This window comes from Chiloscyllium plagiosum, unplaced genomic scaffold (genome assembly GCF_037043375.1).
Source record: "Chiloscyllium plagiosum isolate Xiang-an unplaced genomic scaffold, Cpla_swu_hap1 HiC_scaffold_5, whole genome shotgun sequence".
Taxonomy (NCBI): Eukaryota; Metazoa; Chordata; class Chondrichthyes; order Orectolobiformes; family Hemiscylliidae; genus Chiloscyllium; species Chiloscyllium plagiosum.
In genome coordinates, this window is record NW_028270143.1 from 2,550,278 (window position 1) to 2,573,013 (window position 22,736).

Here is a 22,736-nt window from a genome sequence, read left to right on the forward strand (position 1 = left end):
AGTTAACGGGACAGATGCTAATCGCAGAGTCGTGGAGTTTTTACAGCATGTAACAAGGCTCTTTGGCCCATTGTATCATCAAATATCCCTCTGTTCTAAACCCATTTTTCAGCACTTAGCCCATAGCCTTGCACACTGTAGTATTTCAAGCTCTCATCTAAGTAGTTCTCAAATGTCTTGATGATTCCTGTCTCTATCACTCTTTCAGGCAGTTAGTTTCAGATGGCCACAACAATCTGGGTGAATTTTTTTATTCCTTAAATCCCCTCTTCAATTCTGCTCCTTACCTTAAAACCGCATCTGTTGATAAGTGACCCTTCTACTAAGGGGAAATGTTTGCCCCCCCACCCCCCACCATATAGCTTGTCTACACCCCACAGAAATTCATACATCTCAATCAGTTTCCCCCTCAGCCTTCCCTGCTCTAACAAAACCAGCCTGTCCAGTCTCTTTTCATAGCCGAATCACTCCAGCCTAGGCAACATCTTGTTAAATCTCTTCTGTATCCTCTCTAGTGAAATCACATCCTCCCTGCAGTGTGATGACTTGAACTGCACACACTATTCCAGGAATGGTTTAGCTGATTTTATACACAGCTCAATCATAACTTCTATCACCTATCCAGAGATTGCAATCATTGAGGTCCTGCTTTTTTATTTGCTACCTTAGTCCCCAAATTCTTGTTGGGGACCTCATCCCTTTTTCTACCAATATCATTAGTCCCAGAAGATCATTACACATAGATGCAGCAGTGCTTCTGTCTGGATGGCCCAGACATATTGTGGGTCTTCTTGATAGAAGCAAGTGGAAACTACTTGGCTTCAACTTCCAAGGGGTGGAGAGAATAAGCAGGATGGACAAGGAAACCCCCAGCCACAGCTGGAGTGTCATGAGAGGAGCTGTCTGAGAGGTGCGCATATGGTTTCTTTTCTTGCTAGGTGCTTTCATGGTACTGCCCGGTCTTCTTCTGAATAAGGAGCAATATTGGATAATTTCCTGCCTGAAGCTGAACAAGTGCCTTATCTCTGATAATTGTCTGACGACCAGCACCTTTAGCTTTTCTTCTTTAGGCCAGTTGCAGAGCTGTCACAGTGAGATGCTACCAGTTTGTGCTCCCAAACTGTCTAAAGCTGTCAGAGTCTCAGTACCTTCAGTGGTGGGAATGCAGGAGGCAGCCTTGCCAACCTTTTCTCTAACATCTCGGTACTCTTGCCTTAAGAGTTTCTGAAAGTTTCTTTCCTGACACCTGTGAAGAGTTTATTGTCAGGCATCCTGCTACTCATCTGAATCCTTTCCTGAGTGAGCTGAAAATGAGTGACCTGGCTGTTAGTACTGGTGCAGATGGAGAATAGATGGTGCAGTGTCTGTTGTGAGTGAGTAGGCATTGCATAGGCAATGCAGTGTTAGTGTTGTGGGAGATTGAAGATTGAGAGTGAATGAGAGAAGATGTTGAATGCAATTGTTAGGTTGGCAGAGAATGAGCCTTAGTGAGACATAGGTTCAGTAGTAGAGATTGAGTGTGAGATGGCTGAGAGAAGAGTGTGCTACTTACCCTGGTGGAGCACAGAAGGTCACTGACTTTCTTGCAGAAATACTGGCCATTCTTCTGCACCATAGAGACTGCATTGACCCAGGTGGCAATCTGAGACCAGGCTGCTAGAGTCTGATGCTGTGGCTTTCTCTGCCTGTCCACCAAAAAGAGGAGGTCCGCCTTTTGCACCACCCCATCTCCCAGCATCTCCAGGTCTCTTTTGGAGAATCACATCATCACCTTCCTCTTTGCCACCATCTTCACACTATGTCCAAGACCATGCAGAGCGGATTCAAAAAGCCAGCTCATCCGGGTGCACAATAGCCTTTTAAATATGGTGCAGATACCAAGGATGCTGGTCTTTCACCAAATATTCAATAAGCAGTGAGTTCTTCCAGGAATGGCATGTGTTAAGATGGAAATAAAATCAGACATGAAGGATGCCATCAGGATGAGATAGGAAGTTAATGAGACAAGTTTGGTAAGATACTGAGAGAAATTTTGTAATTTTCACTTATGCAAAAAAAAATATGATTCTGTTCTTTGTGTTTGGCTCCTCACTGCTATAAATGACTAAACTATATTTTTGTGGAAAGAGGTGCAGCCTCATGATGAAAAGAACATAAATCTTTGTTGTAGCCAAATGGGGATAATGAAAAGAGAGGAGCTGATTCACCCTCCTTACCCGATTGGAACAGTGTCAATAGTTATAATCCTTATGCTAGATCTCCAGTTCAATGGAAAATACTATACCTTCTTGCAAAGATAATGTATTCTCTTGAATTTCTTGTATGCTCAGTTTCTCAGACAGCTGAAGTTGTTGAATTCTTCCTGAAGCATTAGCACTAGACAAACTTCCAATTGAAGAGCGATCAGATACAAAATTTCTATCTCTAAAAATACACAAAAAAGAGATTTCTATAAAGTAACAAACACATATGGACATGAGAAGAATATGAATCAATTTCAGTATAATTTGACTATTATAGTTGCTAACTCTTTGTAACACGATGGAAAGATATTAGATATCTTATTCCATACTCACAATAATAATGTCACCAATTAGAACCTTTACACTGTGTACATAATCTTTTCATTGCAGAAAGCCAAAATTATGAGTTAAGGTAACAGAATGGATTGGATCTAGTATAACTGTACTCTACTAGCAAATGACACACAAAATATTACTAAACATCTTGTACAACTTGGTTCAAATTTGATTAATTTTGTGAACATTTGACCCATATACCAATTATGCAATGTAGAAAAGGATCTTAAATCAAAAGGTATTTTTAAAAATTATGTTGGATCATGTTATGGAGGAACAGATTCAACATAAAATAGCACAAAGGGTTCCTCCAAAGAGAAATTTGACATTATAAAATAAACCACAAGAAGCAGCAAAGTTACTTCATGCATGGTGTAAATGACTTTCCAATGCTAGGGGAAATGCTTATAATTTTAAGGCAACCGCTGATGATGACACAAAAAATCTGCAGAGGGATATAGAAAGGTTAGGTGAATGGGTAAAAATTTGGCTGATGGAATCTAAAGTGGGAAAATGTGATGTCATGCACATTGGCAGGAAAGATAGAGGAGTTGAATATCACTTAAATGGAGAAAGGCTGCAGAAAGATACAGAATGGGGACTTGGGTGTCCTCACCCATGAATCACTGAAAGCTAACATCCAAGTTCAGCTGGTAATAGGGATTTATTTCAAAAGGGAATGGAATACAGAAATAGGGAGGCTTTGTTAAAATGCGCTAGTCAGACTCCAGCTTTAATACTGTGATCAGTTTTGGGTCACTTAACTAAGGAAGGATACTGGCAGTGGAGGGAGTCCATAGAAGATTCACTAGGTTGATATCAGATAGGGAGGGACAGTTTTATGAAAAGAAATTCAATTGGTTGCGGCTGTGCTTGTTGGAATTCAGAAGAATGAGAGGTGCCCTTATTGAAATAAACAAGATTCATGGGGACTTGAAGGGTTGATGTGAAAAGGTTGCTTCCCATTATGGGAGAGTCTTGGGCCAGAGGGTATAATAAAGAAATCACATATTTAAGACAAGAGACAAGGAGGAATTTCTTCTGTCGGCGAGTAGTGAATCTGTGGAATTCTTTACCACAGAGGGCTGTTGATGCTGAGGCTTAATGTATGTTAAGGCTGAGACAAACAGATTTTTAATCAGTAGGGGAATAAAGAGCTATGGGGAAAGGCAAGAAATGAAGTTCAGGATTATAAGATCGGCCATGATCTCATGGATTGGCCTGCTCTGCTCCTACATCTTATGGTCTTACCTGAAGTTACCTGTAATTGCAGAATGCTCATTCCTATATTTCCAAAGCCCTTAATTGGCTTAATGTTTACAGGTATGTTCCTAAATTATACAATCAGATTGCATTTTTCAGATAGCCAAAATGAAAGAATAAAATTAAATGGTGCTTCACTATGTTTATTATTTTCTTTATACTCACCCTTGTAGAATGTGAAGAAGTTGTTGGATGCCTCCCCACAATCGAATCTCAATGCTGGTATCCGGATCCTCACACAGCTGAACTAGAATCCATACAACACTCCATAGCAATTTGAGATGGTCAGAATGCAGCAAACTAAGCAGAATGGGAATTCCTTCATAAATCTTCACCTGTTCTCTCACTTGAGAGTCTGCACATAGTAGACGAAGCAGCTCAGCAGTCATTCTGTAAACGTCATTAACATTTAGGAAACCAATCATAAATAACCTTATGCTTCCAGTAAAGAGACAGAAATAAAGTTATCGACTTTTTATTCCTGTATAGCTGAAATCCCCAAATATTAGTGTTACTGTAATCACTGACAACCTCCACTAATCAAGAAAAATCTTTTTCACTATCAAATCATCACAAAGACAACGCAATCTATGTATACAGCACACTAGAATTTGGGGAAAGACCAGATCAAGCTGCATTTATCCGTCTTTTATCGCTCATAAAAATTTCCACTTGATGCTCAGGTTCACTTAACATTTTTCACCTCAAATAAATTTCTGGAAATACTCAACGGTTAATGACAGTATTTGTGGAGAGCGACTCAGATGCGAACATTTCAAGCCAAAGAGCTCTCTTCAGGATTGGGAATAGTTAATTTGTAACTATATTTAGCAAAGGGGTAGGTGGGACAAAGACAAAGGAAAGTTTCTGTGATGGTTGAAAGACTGGAGCGATGTCTTTACAGAATGTGGATTTTGCAAGCTGGGTCAATTCCTAGTTGCCTTTGAGAAGATGGTGATGAGCTAACTTCTTAAACCATTGCAGTCCATTTGGTGCAGACAGACCCATAAAGTTAAGGATGGATTCAAGGATTTTTACACAGCGACATTGAAGGAATGGTGATATGTTTCCAAATATGGATGGCGACTGGCTTAGAAGTGAGGGATAAAAAGAAGATTTCCCAGAAGTGCTGTTGTAGAAAGTTGCAGTATCAGAACAGATAAGATAGAAGAATCAGGAGTGTAATCCTTACAAGGTAAAGGAAGTGTGGTCAAGGTAGCAGTGGAATTCAATGGGCTTATAATGAATATTAATTGTCTTTTCCAAGTCTTTTTCGTTCTTGTAAGCTAACTTTTCTGTCATGTCATTTCAGCTTGAGAACATTTCTGCATGAGTTCCTCAGGGTAGTGTCTTAGGCCAAACCATTGTCAGCTGTTTCATTAAAGATCATCCTTCCATGATAAGGTCAGATATGGGATCTTCACTGGTGATTGCACAATTTTCAGCACCATTCATTACTTCTCAGATATTGAAGCAGTCCATGTCTAAATGCAGCAAGACCTGGACAAGATCCAAGTTTGGATTAACAAATGGCAAGTAACATTTGAACCACACAAGTGCCAGGCAAAAGTCATCTCCAGGAGGTAACAGCATCCAAAAATGTCACTACATCCAACCCTGAAGGACAGCTGTAATGTGTACCACCTACAAGGTGCACAAAGCTCTTTAGATAGCACCTTCCACTCCCATGACCACTACCATCTCTAAGGAAAAGAGGAGCAGATACATGGGAATACCACTACCTGCAAATTCACTTCCATGTAAAGAGGTCCTTCAGCCCATCAGAACTATTTCGGCTGTCAAACATCTAGAAATTCTAATCCGTTTCCCAGCACTTGTCCTGTTGTCTTGTATGCTATGACATTTCAAGCTCTCATTTAAACAGTGCTTAACTGTCTTGAGGATCCTCATCCCCACCACCCTTTTAGGCAGTGAGTTCCAGATATGAACAAGCACTTAGGTGGAAATACCTTTCTCAAATCCCCTGTAAATCTCTTGCTTCTTAATTTAAAATTAATCCTCCTGGTTTTTGACCTTTCTTTTAAGGGGAAAGGTTTCTCCCTAATTATCTTGTCGATGACCCTTCTTCCCGTGCCATCTTCCATGCAAATGCTAGAATGTAGCTCTTGCCCTTTTACCTCTTATTTTCACCATCCAAAGCAATAAGACTCCTTCCATGTGAAATAGTGCACTATTTTCAATCTAGATTACTGTATTCAATAGTCTCTTCCACACTGGGGAAAGCAAATGCACATTGGGTGATTACTTTGTGGAACACCACTGTTCAGTCTCCATGCATGACTCCAATCTTCTCTTGCCACGTTATTTTAATTCCCCACCTTACTCTAACACTGATATCTCTGTTCTTGGCCAACTGCACTGTTCCATTGAATCTCAACTTAAGATGTTTTACAGCACTCCAGATTCAACAATTTCAGTCTATAATTTCTATCTATGCTTGTTTTCTTTTCTTATATTGGTTTTCTTCGTGTTGTTTTCAGCCAGTAGCATACCTGCTCTTTGTTCCTTAGCGTAGTTCTTGCACAAACGCAATACTCTTTGGTCCTAGAAAACTAACTCTTCTGTCATTCACCTCTTTTTCCCCTAACACATAACCTTTTTTTGTCCTTGCACTACCAAACGTTGTTCAATACTGTTTGATTTTGCACTACAAACCACAGGTGGGTTATGGTTTGTATAGAGTGCTGTAAGCAATCATCCTCTCTTGATATTTCTATTCAACCTGGTCAGATATGTTAATAGACATGTTTGGAGCAGGTGAGACTTGAACCCAGGTCTTCTGACTCAGAGGCAGTGACACCGTTGTGATACAAATATCCTCCTCAACCTCTTCCCTAATCTGAGTCTAATGGGCTATCTCATTAACAGGGTAGAGGAATGTTGAGATTTACTGAGAATAGGCACTTGTTTGACACAACAAGATGCTGTTTATTCTCTGATAGCAACACATACAATTAGGCATGATTACAAAAGCTCTCAGAACCAGAGATGGCACAAATCTCCATCAGGGCCTTGTGCTACATAGTTTCCTCTCCACCCAAAGACTGTACAATGTCATTACAGTGGGTGGAGCATAATGCAAATTCATTGAGTCTTAAAGTTTTTCTCCCATGTAAAGAGATCCTTTAGCCTATCAGAGCTGTGTCGGCTGTCAAATATCTAGAAATTCTAATCCGTTTCCCAGCACTTGTCCTGTTGTCATTTATGCTATGACATTTCAAGCTCTCATTTAAACAGGGCTTAACCGTCTTCATCTCTACCACCCTTTTAGGCAGTGAGTTCCAGATACGAACAGGCACTTAGGTGGAAATATCTTTCTCAAATCCCCTCTAAACCTCTTGCTCTTTACTTTAAAATTATGCCCCCTGGTTTTTGACCTTTCTTTTAACGGGAAAGATTTCTCCCTAATTATCTTGTCGATGAACCTCAGAATGTTGCTCACCTCCATCTGATTCCATCCTCAGCCTTCTCTGCTCTAAGAAAAATAATCCACACCTCTCCAGTTTCTCTTCATCTCTGCACAGCTCCAGGCCAAGCAACATGCTGATGATTCGCCACTACACCCTCTATATTGTAATCACATCCTTCCAATAGTGTGATGACCAAAAGACAATAAGATATAGGAATAGAATTAGGTCATTTTACCTATTGAGTTTTCTCTGGATTTTGATCAGGGCTGATATGTTTCTCAAGCTAATTCTCTTCTCTTCTCACTGTAACCCTTGGATCCCTTTCCCAATCAAGAAATTAGCTATTCATGTCTTAAATATACTCAATGACATGGCCTCCACAGCCATCTGCAACAATGAGTTCCGCAGATTAACAACCACCTTATGGTTGAAGAAATTCCTTCTCATCTTCATTCTAAAAGATAGTCTCTTCATTCTGATTCTGTGCCCTCAGATGCTAGTCTCTCCTACTAGTGGAAACATTTTCTCCACGTCCACTCTGTACAGGCTTCCAGTGTTCTCTAAGTTTCAATGCATCCCGCACATCCTTCTAAACTCCATCATATACAGACCCAGAGTCCTCAACAGCTCCTCATCCAACAAGCCATTTATCCCCAAGATCATTTTTGTAGACCTCCTCTGGATCCACTTCAATGCCAGCACATCCTTCCTTAGGTATGGGACCAAAAACTGCTCACAATATTCCAAATGCAGTATGACCAGAGCCTTATGCAGCCTCAGCAGTATAACTCTGCTCTTGTATTCTAGCCCTCTTGAAATGAATGCTAACATTGCATTTGCCTTCTTCACTGCCACCTGAATCTGCATGTTAACCTTTAGAGAATCCTGAGCTAGGATTCCCAAGTCCCTCTGTGCTTCAGATTTCCAACGCCTTTCTCTATTTAGAAAATAGTGTACTCGATTCTTGCTACCAAAGTGTAAAAGCTCACACTTTCCTGCATTATTTTCCATTTGCCACTTCTTTGTCCACTTTCCTAGCTTGTCCAAGTCCTTCTGCAGCCTACCCATTTCCTGAATACTACCTGTCCCTTGATCTATTTTTGTGTCATCTGCAAACTTAGCAACAATACACTCAGTTCCTTCATCCAGATCATTAACGTATAACGTGAATAGTTGTGGTCACAAAACAGATAGGAGTCCAGCCGTGGCCTAACAAATATTAAATTATATTATATTATATTATGTTATATATATAGCTTCAGTATTCAATTCTGTTGTATTCATTGCCTTGACTAATAAAAGCAAGTATCCCATACGTCTTCTTAACAACCATATCCACCGCTCTTTAAGGATCTATGGACATGCATACCAAGGTCCCTTTGATCCTCTGAACTGTGTAAGCTCCCACAATTCAACTTGCACTGGTAGCCAGTGATAGTTTACAAAAGGATTCTGGCAGAGACTTAACATTGAGACTGGGAGCGTAGTGAATGTAAGAATCTGGAGATTTATTGCAGAAGAGCAGGGCTTTAGATGACATTCCATCATTTGGCCTCTTTTGTGTCTTTATTGTATTCTGTGAACAAAACTGAGTCAAATTACATGTTGACTCTGACCCTTTTGTTCATCAATCTGAATACATTGCCTGAGTAAAATGAGTTTATGTAGCAACAGGCTGAAGCATTCAAAACATGAACAACAATGTCTTTCACACTTTGTCTATCCCAGTTAATATTGGGAAGTTGAAATCCTCTACTATTCAACATTAACTCTTTCAGAATCAATATCTTATACAATAAGAAATGTACCACATATTTAACTTTTCCCAATTCTTATTGTCCCCAATTACTAATTATACTTTATCTCTACACATTGCTGTCTGCCTATTTGATTTAATTTGATTTGATTTATTGTTGTCACATTTATCTAAGTACAGTGAAAAGTTTTGTTTTGCGTGCCACACAAGCAGATCATAACATACAAGGTATACGGATCATTAGGGTGATTGAACAGAGTGAGACATACAAAGTTATGGCTACACAAATACACAAAAGCAAGATCGACATTAGATTTGAAATTTGAGAAGTCCATTCATAGTCAAATAACAGCGAGACAGAAGCTGTCGTGAATCTGTTCATATGTGTGTTTAAGCTTTTGTATCTTCTGCCTGATGGAAGAGGTTGAAAAAGGTTACAACTAGAGTGGGAGGGATCATTGATGATGTTGGCTGCTTTTCCGTGGCAATGAGATGTGTAGATGGAGTTAATGGATAGGAGGTTTGCTTACAAGATGGTCTGGGCTGTGTTCACAACTTCCTGTAGTTGCTTACTGTCTTGGGCAGAGCAGTTGCCGTACCAAACCCTGATGCACCCAGACAGAAAATGCTCTATGGTGCATCTGTAAAAGTTGGTAAGAGCCCTTATGGACATGCTGAATATCCTTATCCTCCTGAGGAAGAAACTGTGTTGATGTGCCCTCTTGACCATTGCATCTATACGGGTAGTCCAGGACAGACGTTTGGTGATTGTCACTCCCAGTAACTTGACGTTCTCGACCCTCTCCACGCCAGCTTCATTGATATATGTAAGAGCATGTCCTCTTTCTTTCTTCTTGAAGTTGATGAGCAACTCTTTAGTTTTGCTGACATTGACGGAGAGATTGTTATCTTTGCACCATGATACCAATCATTCTATCTTCTTCCTGTATTTGGTCTCGTCATTCTTTGATATTCAGCCTATTATGGTGGTGTCATCAGTAAACTTATAACTGGTGTTTGGACAAAACTTGGCCACACAGTCATGAGCGTACAAGGAATACAGTAGGGGGCTGAGTATGCACCCTTGTGGGGTGCTGGTGTTGAGGATTATTGTGGAAGAGGTGCTGCTGTCTGTTTTCACTAATTGCAGTCTGTGGGTCAGGAAGCTGAGGATCAAGTTGCAAAGGGCAGAGCCAAGACCTAGGTCTCAGAGTTTGGAGATTAGTTTGGGTTGTGATCACAATGTTGAAGGTGGAGCTGTAATCGATAAATAGAAGCCTGACGTAGGTATCCTTATTATCCAGATGTTCTAGGGCTGGGTGTAGGGCTAGGGAAATGGCATCTGCCATGGACCTGTTTTGTCAATGCTCAAATTGCAAGGGATTGAGGCAAGCTGGAAGGTTAGAGTTGATGTGAGCCATAATTAGCCTCTCGAAGCACTTCATGATTATGAAGGTCAGAACCACCAGACAGTAATCATTGAGGCAGGTTGATGGTGGGCTTGTTGAAGCAGATTGGGACTTCAGATTGTAGCAAGGAGAGGTTAAAGATGTCAGTGAATACTCCTGCCAGCTGATCCACACAGGATCTAATTGCAAGGCCAGGGTCTCCATCTGGGCCAGTCGCTTTCCTTAGGTTCACTCTCAAGAAGGCTGATCTGATACCTGCAGCGGTGACTGAGGAAACAGGTGCATCCAGGGCTGTCAGGGCAGGTGACACCGTTCCACTGGCATTCTGCTCAGACAAAACCCGAAAATACTTGAGTGCATCAGGAACAGATGTGTTTTTGTCTGCTATTCTGTTCTGATTCATTTTGTTTCTTGATAAAGTTAAAAATCACACAACACTAGGTTATAGTCCAATAGGTTTATTTGGAAATACAAGCTTTCAGAGCACTGCTCCTTCATCAGGTAGCTAGTGGTGCAGGATCATAGGACACAGAATTTATAGTAAAAGATCAGCGTGCCACATTACTGATGCAGTGTATTGAACAAACTTATATTGCTGTCAAGTCTTTAATCACTTAGAATGGAGATGCAGGTTTCGAGTGATTAATATGTAAATCCCAGAACTTCTTTCAAGTCACAGTCGCAAAATAACTTAAGGTTTTATCAGTATAAAAGAAAAGATGATATCTCAGTATCTCAACTCAGACAATGTATTATTAAAGGTGTGAAGGTAGAGTCTGTCTGTATCCCTACCTTGAGTCAGACTGTAGGAATTTATAAAATGTCACATGGACTGACTGCTTTTTGTGTGCTTTTTGAACAAAATAGAATGTATCTGCAAATTCAAGTCTACAAATGCAAATTCACTCCGTAGACTTGCGTGTGTGTGTGTGAAGGTGGGGTAGAGAGAGAGAGAGAGAGAGAGAGTGTGTGTGTGTGTGAGAAAGAGAGAGAGGAAGAGAGAGGGGAGAGAGGGAGAAAGAGAGAGAGAGAGAGAGAGGGAGAGTGTGTGTGTGGGGGGGAGAGAGAAAGTGTGTATGTGCGTGTGAGAAATTGTGTGTGCATGTTTGTTAGAATGTATGTGCGAATGTGACAGAGTATATGTCTGTGAGAGGGTGTGTGTGTGCATGTGTGTGAGAGAGATTGTGTGTGTGTTTGATTGTGAGTGTTTGTGTGTGCATGTGTGTCTGTGAAGAGCGTGTGTATGAGAGAGAGTCTGTCTGAGTCTCTGGGTGTAATCATGTATAAGAGAGTGTATGTGTTCTTGTGTGTGTATGAGAGTGTAGAGTGCAGTGAGGTCACCTGTAGTGTGACATGAACCCAAGATCCCGGTTCAGGCCATCCTCATAGGTACCGAACTTGGCTATCAGCCTCTGCTCGGCCCTCTGTTGTTGCGTATACTGACGTCCACCTTGGAGGATGATCACCTGAAGATCTAAGGCCAAATGTCCCTGACTGCTGAAGTGTTCCCCAACTGGGAGGGAACATCGCTGTCTGGCGATTGTTGTGCAGTGTCCATTCATCTGTTGTCGTAGCATTTGCTTGGTCTCGTCTATATACCATGCCATGGGCATCCTTGCCTGCAGCGTATGAGATAGACAGCATTGACTGAGTCACATGAGTACCTGCCAGACACATGGCAGGCGGTGTCCATGTGTGTAAAGGTATTCATACTGATACTCTCACACGTCTTGCAGTGGTTGCCATGTCAGGGCTGCGTGGTATTGTGGTTGATGTCGCCCTGAAGGGTGGGAAGTTTGTTGCAAATAGTGGTTGTTTAAGGTTTAGCGGTTGTTTAAAGGTGAGAAGTGGAGGCACAGGGAAGATCTTGGTGAGGTGCTCATCCTCATTAATAATGTGTTGCAAGCTGCGAAGAACATGATGTGGTTTCTCCACTCCCGGGAAGTACTGGACGACGAAGGGTACCCTCACTGTTGTATCCCGTGTCTGTCTCCTGAGGAAGTCATTACGGTTTCTCGCTGTGGCACACTGGAACTGGTGATCGATGTATTGAGCATCGTATCCTGTTCTTATGAAGGTGTCCTTCAGCACCTTCAGGTGTCTGCATGTTCCCTCTTATCTGAACAGATCCTCTGTATACATAGGGCTTGTCCTTAATGGAGATGTGTACATCCAAGAATGAGACTGATTCTAAAGAGTAATCCATGGTAAGTCTGATGGTGGGACATTTCGGCACTCTACACCAGCATCTCCCATGACAATGGCATTGCTGCAATAGCCTCAGCACTCAATACCAACAATTGCCAATTGCAACATTGTCATCAAACCAGCAGACAAAGGAGAAGCTATCATCATTCAGAACAGAACTGACTACTGCAAGGAAGTGTACTGACAACTAAGCAACCATGAACACTACAGGAAACTACCGGCTGATCCAACCAAAGAATACACCTATGAACTAAATACATTGATCAAGACTGTTGATCCAGTCCGTCAGAAAACCCTACCCAACTCTAAACCCACATGCTTTTTGCATTGGGGACTTCTACTGCCTTCCAAAGATACACAAAGCAAACATGCCGAGACATCCCATTGTATCAAGCAAAGAACCCTAAGTGAAAACCTCTCTGGTTATGTCGAGGACATCTTGAAAGGCATAAGACAGGGGACTCCCAGCTTCTTTTGCGACACTACAGATTTCTTACAAAAGCTCAGCACCCATTGACCAGTCGAACCATGAACATTCCTCATCACAATGTACATTTCGACATTCTAAACTATCTCCCCACAATAGCGGCATTGCTGCAGCTGCCTCAGAACTCAATACCAACAACTGCCAATCTCCAGGCACCATCCTACAACTCATCTGCTTCATCCTTGACAACAACATATTCACCTTTGATAATCAGTTTTTTATCCATTCACACGGAAAAGCCATGGGGAACAAGTCTGCACCCTATTATGCCGAAATTTTCATGCACAAGTTGGAACAAGACTTCTTTGCTACACAGGATCTCCAACCAACACTACACATCAGATACATTGATGACATTTTCTTCCCCTGGACCCAGAGCAAGGAGTCATTGAAACAACAACACAGTGGTATCAACAAGCTTCATCCCAACATCAGACTTACCACGGACTGTTCTTTAGAATCAGTCTCATTTTTGGACACACGCATCTCCACCAAGGACGGGCACCTCAGTACTTCACTCTACTGCAAACCCAAATAACCTCACGATGCTGCACTTCTCTAGCTTCCACCGTATGCAAATTAAAACAACCAACCCCCATAGACAAGCCCTGCACACACACAGGATCTGTTCAGATGAGGAGGAATGCAATAGACACCTGAAGATGCTGAAGGACGCCCTCATAAGAATGGGATATGTTGTTCAACTCATCAGTCACTAGTGCTGATGTGACACAGTGAGAAACTGCAATGACCTTCTCAGGAGAAGGATACGGGATACGACTGTGAAGGTACCCTTCATCATCTAGTACTTCTAAAAATTACACCATATTCTTTGCAGCCTACAACACATTATTAATGAGGATGACCATTTTACCAAGATCTTCCCTACGCCTCCACTTCTTGCCTTTAAACAACTGCTAAACCTTAAACAGTTCATTGTTTGCGGCAAACTGCCCACCCTTCAGGGCAACATCGATCACAACACCGCACAACCCTGTCATGGCAACCACAGTAAGGCATGTCACAGTGTCGACACCATTACATGTAGAAATACCACCTAGCCCTGTCGTGGCTGGTACTCATGTGACTCGGCCAACGTTGTCTACCCCGTATGCTGCAGACAAGAATGCCCCAAGGCATGGTATATTGGCGAGACCAAGCAGACTCTATGACAACAGATGAATGGACACCGTACAACAATCGCCAGACAGGGATGTTCCCTCCCAGTTGGGGAACACTTCAGCGGTCAGGGACATTCGGCCTTAGACCTTCGGGTGATCATCCTCCAAGGTGGACTTCGGGATACGCAACAACACACAAGTTTGGGACCCATGAGGATGGCCTCAACCGGGATCTTGGGTTCATGACACACTACAGGTGACCCCACTGCAGTACACACTCTCATACACAAGCACACATACATACACTCTTACACACGATCGCACCCAGAGACTCAGACAGACCCTCTCACATATACACAGACACACACACTCATGCATACTTGCTCTCACAACATATACTCCATCCCACTCATGCACACACTCTATCAAGCACACACACAAGTCTATGGGGTAAATTTGCATTTGCAGATTCATTCTATTTTGTTCAAAAAACACACAATCTGTGGGCAGTCGGTCTATGTGACATTTTAAAAATTCCTACTTTGGAAATAGAACCAGTCTGACTCAAGAGTGGGATACAGACGGACTCTAACCTCACACCTTTAATACATTGTCTGAGCTAAGATGCTGAGATGTCACCTTTTCTTTTATACTGATAAAACCTTAAGTTATCTTGGGACTGTGACTTGAAAGAAGTTCTGGGATTTACATATTAATCACTCAAAACCTGCATCCCCGCTCTAATTGATTAAAGACTTGACAGCAATATAAGATTTTCAATACATTGCATCAGTTGTATGACAGGTTGATCTTTTACGATAAATTCTGTGTCCTATGATCCTGCACTAGTAGCTACCTGATGAAGGAGCAGTGCTCTGAAAGCTTGTATTTCCAAATAAACCTGTTGGACTATAACCTAGTGTTGTGTGATTTTTAACTTTGTTCCATCCCAGTCCAATACCGGCACTGCCACATTGTGTCCTGAAATGTCATGTAGGTCTTGCCACAAGTGGTGCATGTTCTTGTAGTTAGTTTGGCTCCCTAACTTAGTCCTGTATTGCCTCTTGGCATGTCTAATGGCCTTGTGGAGGTCACATCTAGATATACCGTAAAGGTCTGGGCGATCTATACTTGAACACCGCACGCCAGATCTTCAGTCGTCAATGAATTTTCCAGTTCATCCATGGGGAATATATGGGTTGACTTGTTTGACTCGCAGTCCTCTATACACTTGTTAATAAACTCTGTGATGGTGGGGGTGTACTTGTCCAGGTTGGCTGCTGAATTCTTGAATATGGACCAGTTCATTGTTTTCAGACAGTCCCACAGAAGCTCTTCTGCTGCTTCAGAACAGCACTGTACTACTTTCTGTACTGGGTCCTCATGTTGCAACTTCTATTTGCAAGCTGGGAGGAGGAACACAGCATTGTGATCTGATTTTCTTATGTGAGTTCAGAATATGGAGCATTAGGCATTTTTGATAGTTTCTTAGTATCAAAGACATACAGACCCTCAACAAAGTCTTCAAAAGTTCCTGGTTCCTTGCAATGTCCTAAAGCTAAGAAAGGAACTGTTCAAATTCCAACATTTTCACACTTATGGTGGGGAGTTGGGTTCCCAAGGAGTTTTAAGACTTCAGCATTGCATATGTTCTGACCAAAAGCTGTTCTTATTTCAGATGTCCAGCAGGGTGCAACTTTATTTTTCAATACGTGTGGTTTAATAAAATCTACAATATACTGCCACTATGAAAGTGAGGTAAGATCCCAGAAATACTGGGCATATTAAATGCATTACTAAGAGTCTAAATGAGAGGCCTACACTATAACCAACACAAAGTACCACAAAGACTTTCTTCTGCCTCATGTGAGGTGTAAGTCCCAATTACACTACAGACGAATTTGGTCTTTACCAGATTATTCAAAAGCCCTTGAATCCAGAAAATGAACGAGGGTCAAAGTTGTAAACAATATTAGGAGATGTACTCACCTCCCCCTTTCCCTAACTTGCAATCCTACTGACAAAGCAAAAAAATTTGGTTTGATGGTATGTAATGAGGCAGACTTGATTATGGAGCTGAAGGTGAAGGAACCCCTAGGGGGCAGTGACCATAACATGATAGAATTTAACGTAGCTTAAGAGGGAGAAGCCTGATCAGATGTAACGCTATTACAATCGAGCAAAAGTAACCACAAAGACATGAGAGAGGAGCTGGCCAAAATTGATTGGAACGGGATACTAGCAGGGAAGACAGTGGAGCAGCATTGGCAGGAGTGTCTGGGGGTATAGCAGTAACTATCACAAGGAAGAAGAAATATACTAAAGGGAGGATGAGGCAACCATGAATGATGAGGGAAGCCAGGGACAGCATAAAAGCAACAAAAGGAAAATCATACAATGTGGTGAAGATGAGTGGGAAGCCAGAGGATTGGGAAGCCTTTAAAAGCCAGCAAAAGACAACTTAAAAAGCAATGGGGGGACAAGATGAAATATGAGAGTAAGCGAGCTAGTAATATAAAAGAAGATTGCAAGAGATTTTTTTAGATATCTGAAAGGTAAAAGAACCAAGACTGCGGGAAAAAGAGGCTGGAGAAGTAGTAATGGGGAACAAACAAACAGAGGAATTGAATAGGTACTTTGCATCAGATTTCACAACAGAAGACATCAGCAGCATCCCAAGAGAGTTAAGAAACAGAGTAGATGATACTGGCCATCACTAAGGAGAAGATGATCGAGAAGCTAAAAGGTCTGCAGGTGGATAAATCATTTGGATCAGATGGACTATACCCCAAGTGATTGTAGAAGGATTGGTGATAACTTTCAGAAATTACTGGAGTCGGGGAGGGGAGTCCCACAGGACAGAAAACAGCAAATATAACACCCATGTTTTAAGAGCGGAGGGAGGTAGAAGACAGAATGCTATAGGCCAGTAAGGCTGACCTCAGTAAGATTTTAGAGTACATTATTAAGGATGAAATTGTGGAATACTTGGAAGTGCATGGTAAAATAGGGAAGAGCCAACTTGGCTTCATCAAGGGGAAGTCATGCCTGCAAATCTGTTAGTATTCCTTGAGGAGGTAGCAAGCCAGTTAGACAATGGAGAGCCAGAGCACGTGATTTATTTGGATTTCCAGAAGGCCTTTGACAAGGTATTGCACAGGAGGCTGCTAAATAAGATATATGAGTCCATGGTGTTATTGGTAATGTACTGGCTAGATGATTGGCTGACTGGCAGAAGGCAGAGAGTCTGGCATGAAGGCATCTTTTTCAGGATGGCAGCCTGTGACTAGTGATGTTCTGCAGGAGTCAGTACTGAAACCACAATTCTTCATGTTATACATGAACGACCTAGACGAAAGAACTGAGGGCATTGTTGTTAAGTTTACAGATGACACAAAGATAGGTGGAGCATTAGATTGTTTTGAGTTAACGGGGATCCTGTAGAAGGAGTTGGGCAAGTTAGGAGATTGAGCAGGAAGAATAGAGATGTAGACTATTTTCTAAACAGGAAAAAGTCTCAGAAATCTGAAGCGCAAAAGGACTTGGGAGTCCTAGTTTAGGACTCTCTTAAGGATAACATGCAGGTTCAGTTAGTAATTAGGAAGGCAATTGCATTCATTTCAACATGACTAGAATACAAGAGCAGAGATATATTGCTGACACAGTATAAAGCTCTGATCAGACCACATTTGGAAAATTCTGAGCAGTTTTCAGTCCAATATCTAAGGAAATATATGCGCTGGCATTGGAGTGGGTCCAGAGGAGGTCTACAAGAATGTTCCAGGGATGAAGGGCTATTCATATAAGGAAGGGTTGAAGACTCTGGTCTGTGCTTGATGGAGTTTAGAAGATAAGAGGTGAGCTGATTGAATGTTACAGTATACTGAGAGGCCTGGTGAAGATGGTTTCACTCATAAGAGAGACTAAGATCCAAGGGCACAGAGTTGGAGTTAAGAGTTGACCCTTTAGAAGGGAGGTGAGGAAGAATTTCTTCAGTCAGAGGGTAGCTAATCTGTGGAACTCATTGTCACAGAGGGCTGTGGAGGCCAAGTCATTGAGTATATTTAAGACATAGATGATAAGTTCTTGATCAGTAAGGGGATAACGCATTACACAAAGCGAGCAGGGGAATAGGGTTGAGAAACTTATCAACTGTGATCAAATGGGGGACCCAAATGACCTAATTCAACTCCTCTATTTCATAACCTTATGAACTACTAAATATTTGGTTCTGTATTAGGAAACACTGTGTACTCGAGCACCTCACAAACTTAACTACTATTCAAAAAAATATCATTTTTTAAAAAACATTTTTAAATCTCAACTTACCTTTTTGATAGCAAGTCATATTCTTGTAAAATTGTTAGCAGGTTTTCTACAATGGTGAGTTCACCTATCTTCACTCTGCACTCTGGGCTAAAAACAAACTAAATGTTGTGAGCTTCTTCAATTTCAATCATTTGTTTAAAGCTATTTTTATAATATTTAACTCAGTGACATACCTTTCAGCCAAACTGGTGAGAGCAAGGAGAGCACCCAGTAGTACATTATTGTGCTTGGCTGCCAATAGCTTTACTAGGGTCTAAAGAGAAATATCTCAAGTTAAAATACTTTACTGTATATTATTTTGTTTCTTCTTACTTAACTAATAATTATTTTAATGCCTGGCATATGTACCACCAATGCAAAGTTAGACAGTGCACCTAAAAAACACGTTAAAACCTTTGGACCTTCCACTTGTTTCAGGACAGTTACAAATGATATATAAAAATGCGTATTCGTACATCTATGCAAGATTAAACTATGTGCCATAAGACCATAGAAACAGGAACCACAGAAAAATGAGGTCACACAGCCCTTTGAATCTCAACTGCCATTCGCCGAAACAAGGGCTGTTAGCTCCACTGTCTTGTCTCATTTCCAATCCCTCAAACCACTGAGTCCAAAAACTAAGTATCTATATCCCTTTGGGATAAAACATTCTGCAAGTTCACAACCCTCCAATGTAGAAATTTCTCCTCAGCTCATCATATATCAGAGTTGGGGGGGGGGTTCAGAGGCCTGGAGTTCAGAGGGGGAGCAGTTGTGTGTTCTACGTAATGTGTCTTTAATGGCTGTCCCAGTTCATGCATGCCTGAAGGCATGTACAGTCAAGGTATAGGGTGCACGTAAACAGGAAGCCAGCCAGTGCTTTTCATTTCTCCAAACAGCCCCCTTTTAATAGGCAAAAGCTCAAGCAGGAGATCTGCCTTGTAGATACAGGTCCAGTGCTGGTCAGAAGAGGCAGAGGATCAACTCCGGTGCTGTCTGGAATCAGCTGATTGGGCCATGTTCAAACAGTCCACAGGTACCTTGGATGAGTACGCCACCAGCGTCACAGACTTTATCAGCAAGTGTGTGGAGGAGCGTATACCGAGGAAGTCAATCTGGGTGTTCCCCACAGGAAACCTGGATGAATCAAGATGTACAGAACCTGCCAAAAACCTGGCATGAGGCCTTCCGATCAGGAGACCCATTCAAATATAAGGAATCCAAGTATGACCTTCGCAAAGCCTTTAAAACAGCCAAGGACCAATACCGATCCATACTAGAGACCCAGACAGACACCCAGCGACTATGGCAAGGACTGAATGACATCACAGGTTCTAAAAAGAGACGGTGCAAGATAGCAGACGATGACATATCCCTCCCAGATCGCCTCAACGCTTTTTCTGCTCGCTTTGAGCAGAATTGCCGTGGAGAAGTAACACCTATTCCGACAAGTCATGTCGAACCTATCCCAACATTCGCTGCATCAGAGGTCAGATTAGTTTTCCTTCGTGTGAATCCAAGGAAAGCGATGGCATCAGACAGAGTACCAGGCCGTGCACTCAGAGCATGTGCAGATCAACTGGCAGAGGTCTTCTCGGACATCTTCAACCTCTTCCTGCAGCAGGCCACTGTCCCTGCCTGTTTCAAGAGGGCCAACATCATCCCTGTGCCTAAGAAGGCTCATGCAGCATGTGTCAATGACTACTGCCCAGTGGCCCTAACTTCGGTGGTCATGAAGTGCTTTGAAAGGCTGGTCATAGCACTAATCAACTCCAGCCTCCCCACGACTCTTGACCCACTCCAATTTGCCTATCGGACCAACAGATCCACGTCAGATGCCATATCATTTGCCCTTCACACCTCCCTACAACATCTTGACGCCAAGAACAGCTATATAAGAATTCTACTCATTAACTACAGTTCAGCCTTCAACACTGTTAGCCCCTCGAGTCTGATTACTAAGCGTAGTGATTGCTGACTAAGCTCCACTCTCTGCAACTGGATCCTCAGTTTCCTGACACACAGGCCACAATCAGTGAAGATTGGGAACAATATTTCATCCTCACTAACACTCAACACTGAAGCCCACCAGGGGTGCGTATTCAGCCGCCTACTGTATTCACTGTATACCCATGACTGCATTGCCAAATACCAGACTAATGCCATTTAAAGTTCACTGATGACACCACCATTGTCAGTCGAATCCCAGAAGGCAACAAAACAGACTACAGATGGGAGGTGGAAGACCTGGAAAAATGGTGCACTGAGAACAACCTAGCTCTCAATGCCAGCAAAACCAAGGAACTCATTATTAACTTTCGGTGGGATGGTAATCATGCACCCCCACCCCCAACACACATTATCAGCACAGAGGTGGAACGAGTGGAGAGTGTCAAGCTTCTGGGGTGGTCATCCTCAACAAGCTTTCTTGGACTCTTCATGTGGACACACTGGTTACAAAGGCCTAACAATGTCTCTTCTTCCTCAGGCAACTGAGAAAATTTGGCATGATAGCGAATACCCTTGCCAACATTTATAGGTGCGCCATCAAGAGCATTCTGTCTGGATGTATGGCAACTGTACCATTCAAGATCGGAGATGGTTACAAAGAGTGGTGAACTCGGCCTGGACAATCACAAAGGCCAACCTCCCATCTATAGAATCCAGGCCCACTGTCAGGGAAAGGCTGCCAGCATTCTTAAAGATCCATCCCACCCTGGCAATGTTTTTCTACAACCTCTACTAGTGGGGAGAAGGTACAGAAGCCTGAACATACACATCAGCAGTTTTTGTAACAGTTTCTACCCTACTGTTGATAGAATACTGAGTGACTCACAAACTCTTAACATTCACCTGTTTTTGTTTTTGATGCTGTTTACCCATTATTTACTATCTATGTAACTTAACTATGTGATCTCCCTGTAGTGCTCGCAAGACAAAGCTTTTCACTGTACCTCGGTACACGTGACAATAAATTCAGTTCAATTCAATTCAATTCATTGCATATGTAGTCTTTAAAACAATGCAGGTCCACACATGGTACACATATCTGCAATTGTTTGCTGTTTCTTTGGTATCTGCTGATTCCTAGGTTGATCCTTCTTCAGAGAGTCCTGCTCCTGTTTCTGTGGTAACTGATGATGGTGATCAATTTATGGTGTTGAGGACCTCTGGAACTAATGGTCATTCTGCACTCTATACAGACAGTAAGGTCACTTCTTCCTGATCTGATGCTGCCGTGAAGGAACAGCTTTACTTTAATTGTACTTTTATTTCTGTGGGCTGTAATGATATAAACGATTATGCATGTTCATCACAAACAATCAAGGTGACAACTGCACAATTAAAGATTGCTGCATAAGAAAATTTTTGTTGAGAGCGTTAAGCATTTGCACCCTGACTAGTTCTTCAATGCTCAGATCTAACAACAACTTGCCAGTTTTGATTAGATTAGATTACTTACAGGTCCACACCGACCCTGCGAACAGCAACCCACCCAGACCCATTCCCTTACATTTACCCCTTCACCTGACACTATGGGCAATTTAGCATGGCCAATTCACCTAACCTGCACATCTTTGGACTGTGGGAGGAAACCGAAGCACCCAGAGAAAACCCACGCAGACTAGGGGAGAATGTGCAAATTCCACACAGACAGTTGCCCGAGGTGGGAATTGAACCCAGGTCTCTGGCGCTTTGAGGCAGCAGTGCTAACCACTGTGCCACCGTGCTGCCTGTGCTGTTTTATTGAGGTAAAATTTGATTTTCTGTCATTTCACCTTGATTATGTTAGTCAAACCTATAACTATTTTCAGCTTTAGTACTTCCTTTTCTTTAGCAACACTAGTTTGGTGCAGTGTGATGCAAGTCTTTGAACTCGGCTACTTGCTATGCTTTCAGGAGGTGTATTTCTCCAAGGATTGACTTATACAAATCTGAGCTGGATTTGTTTGATTTCTTTACAATCCCTTTAGTGAGCTTCACTGACATTTCAGCCTTTCCCCATTTGACTTAGAGTCACGTGGAGATGATGCTTGATGTTACATTACCCAACCTACTATGAATAAGCTGAACTTAGTGACTGATGTGTGTTTTCAGAGATTTGACAATCTCACTACAGTAGTTTTAGCTCATCTTATTCCCAGGCATCAGAATAGTAGTTGATAGTGAA

At 42.0% G+C, this 22,736-nt stretch overlaps 1 protein-coding gene across 6 annotated transcripts in view; it reads right to left on the reverse strand.

Moving 5' to 3' along the window:
* Positions 1-22,736, reverse strand: part of nek10 (NIMA-related kinase 10) — a 251,318-nt gene that overhangs the window by 137,642 nt on the left and 90,940 nt on the right. For all 6 annotated transcript variants that reach the window (XM_087986912.1, XM_087986911.1, XM_043689493.2 and 3 more), the window contains exons 10-13: positions 18,757-18,836; positions 18,584-18,670; positions 4,008-4,232; positions 2,285-2,424 (exon numbers count right to left, since the gene is read on the reverse strand). In XM_087986912.1, the coding sequence (XP_087843038.1) occupies positions 2,285-2,424; positions 4,008-4,232; positions 18,584-18,670; positions 18,757-18,836 (532 nt within the window). The remainder of the gene's footprint in view (positions 1-2,284; positions 2,425-4,007; positions 4,233-18,583; positions 18,671-18,756; positions 18,837-22,736) is intronic.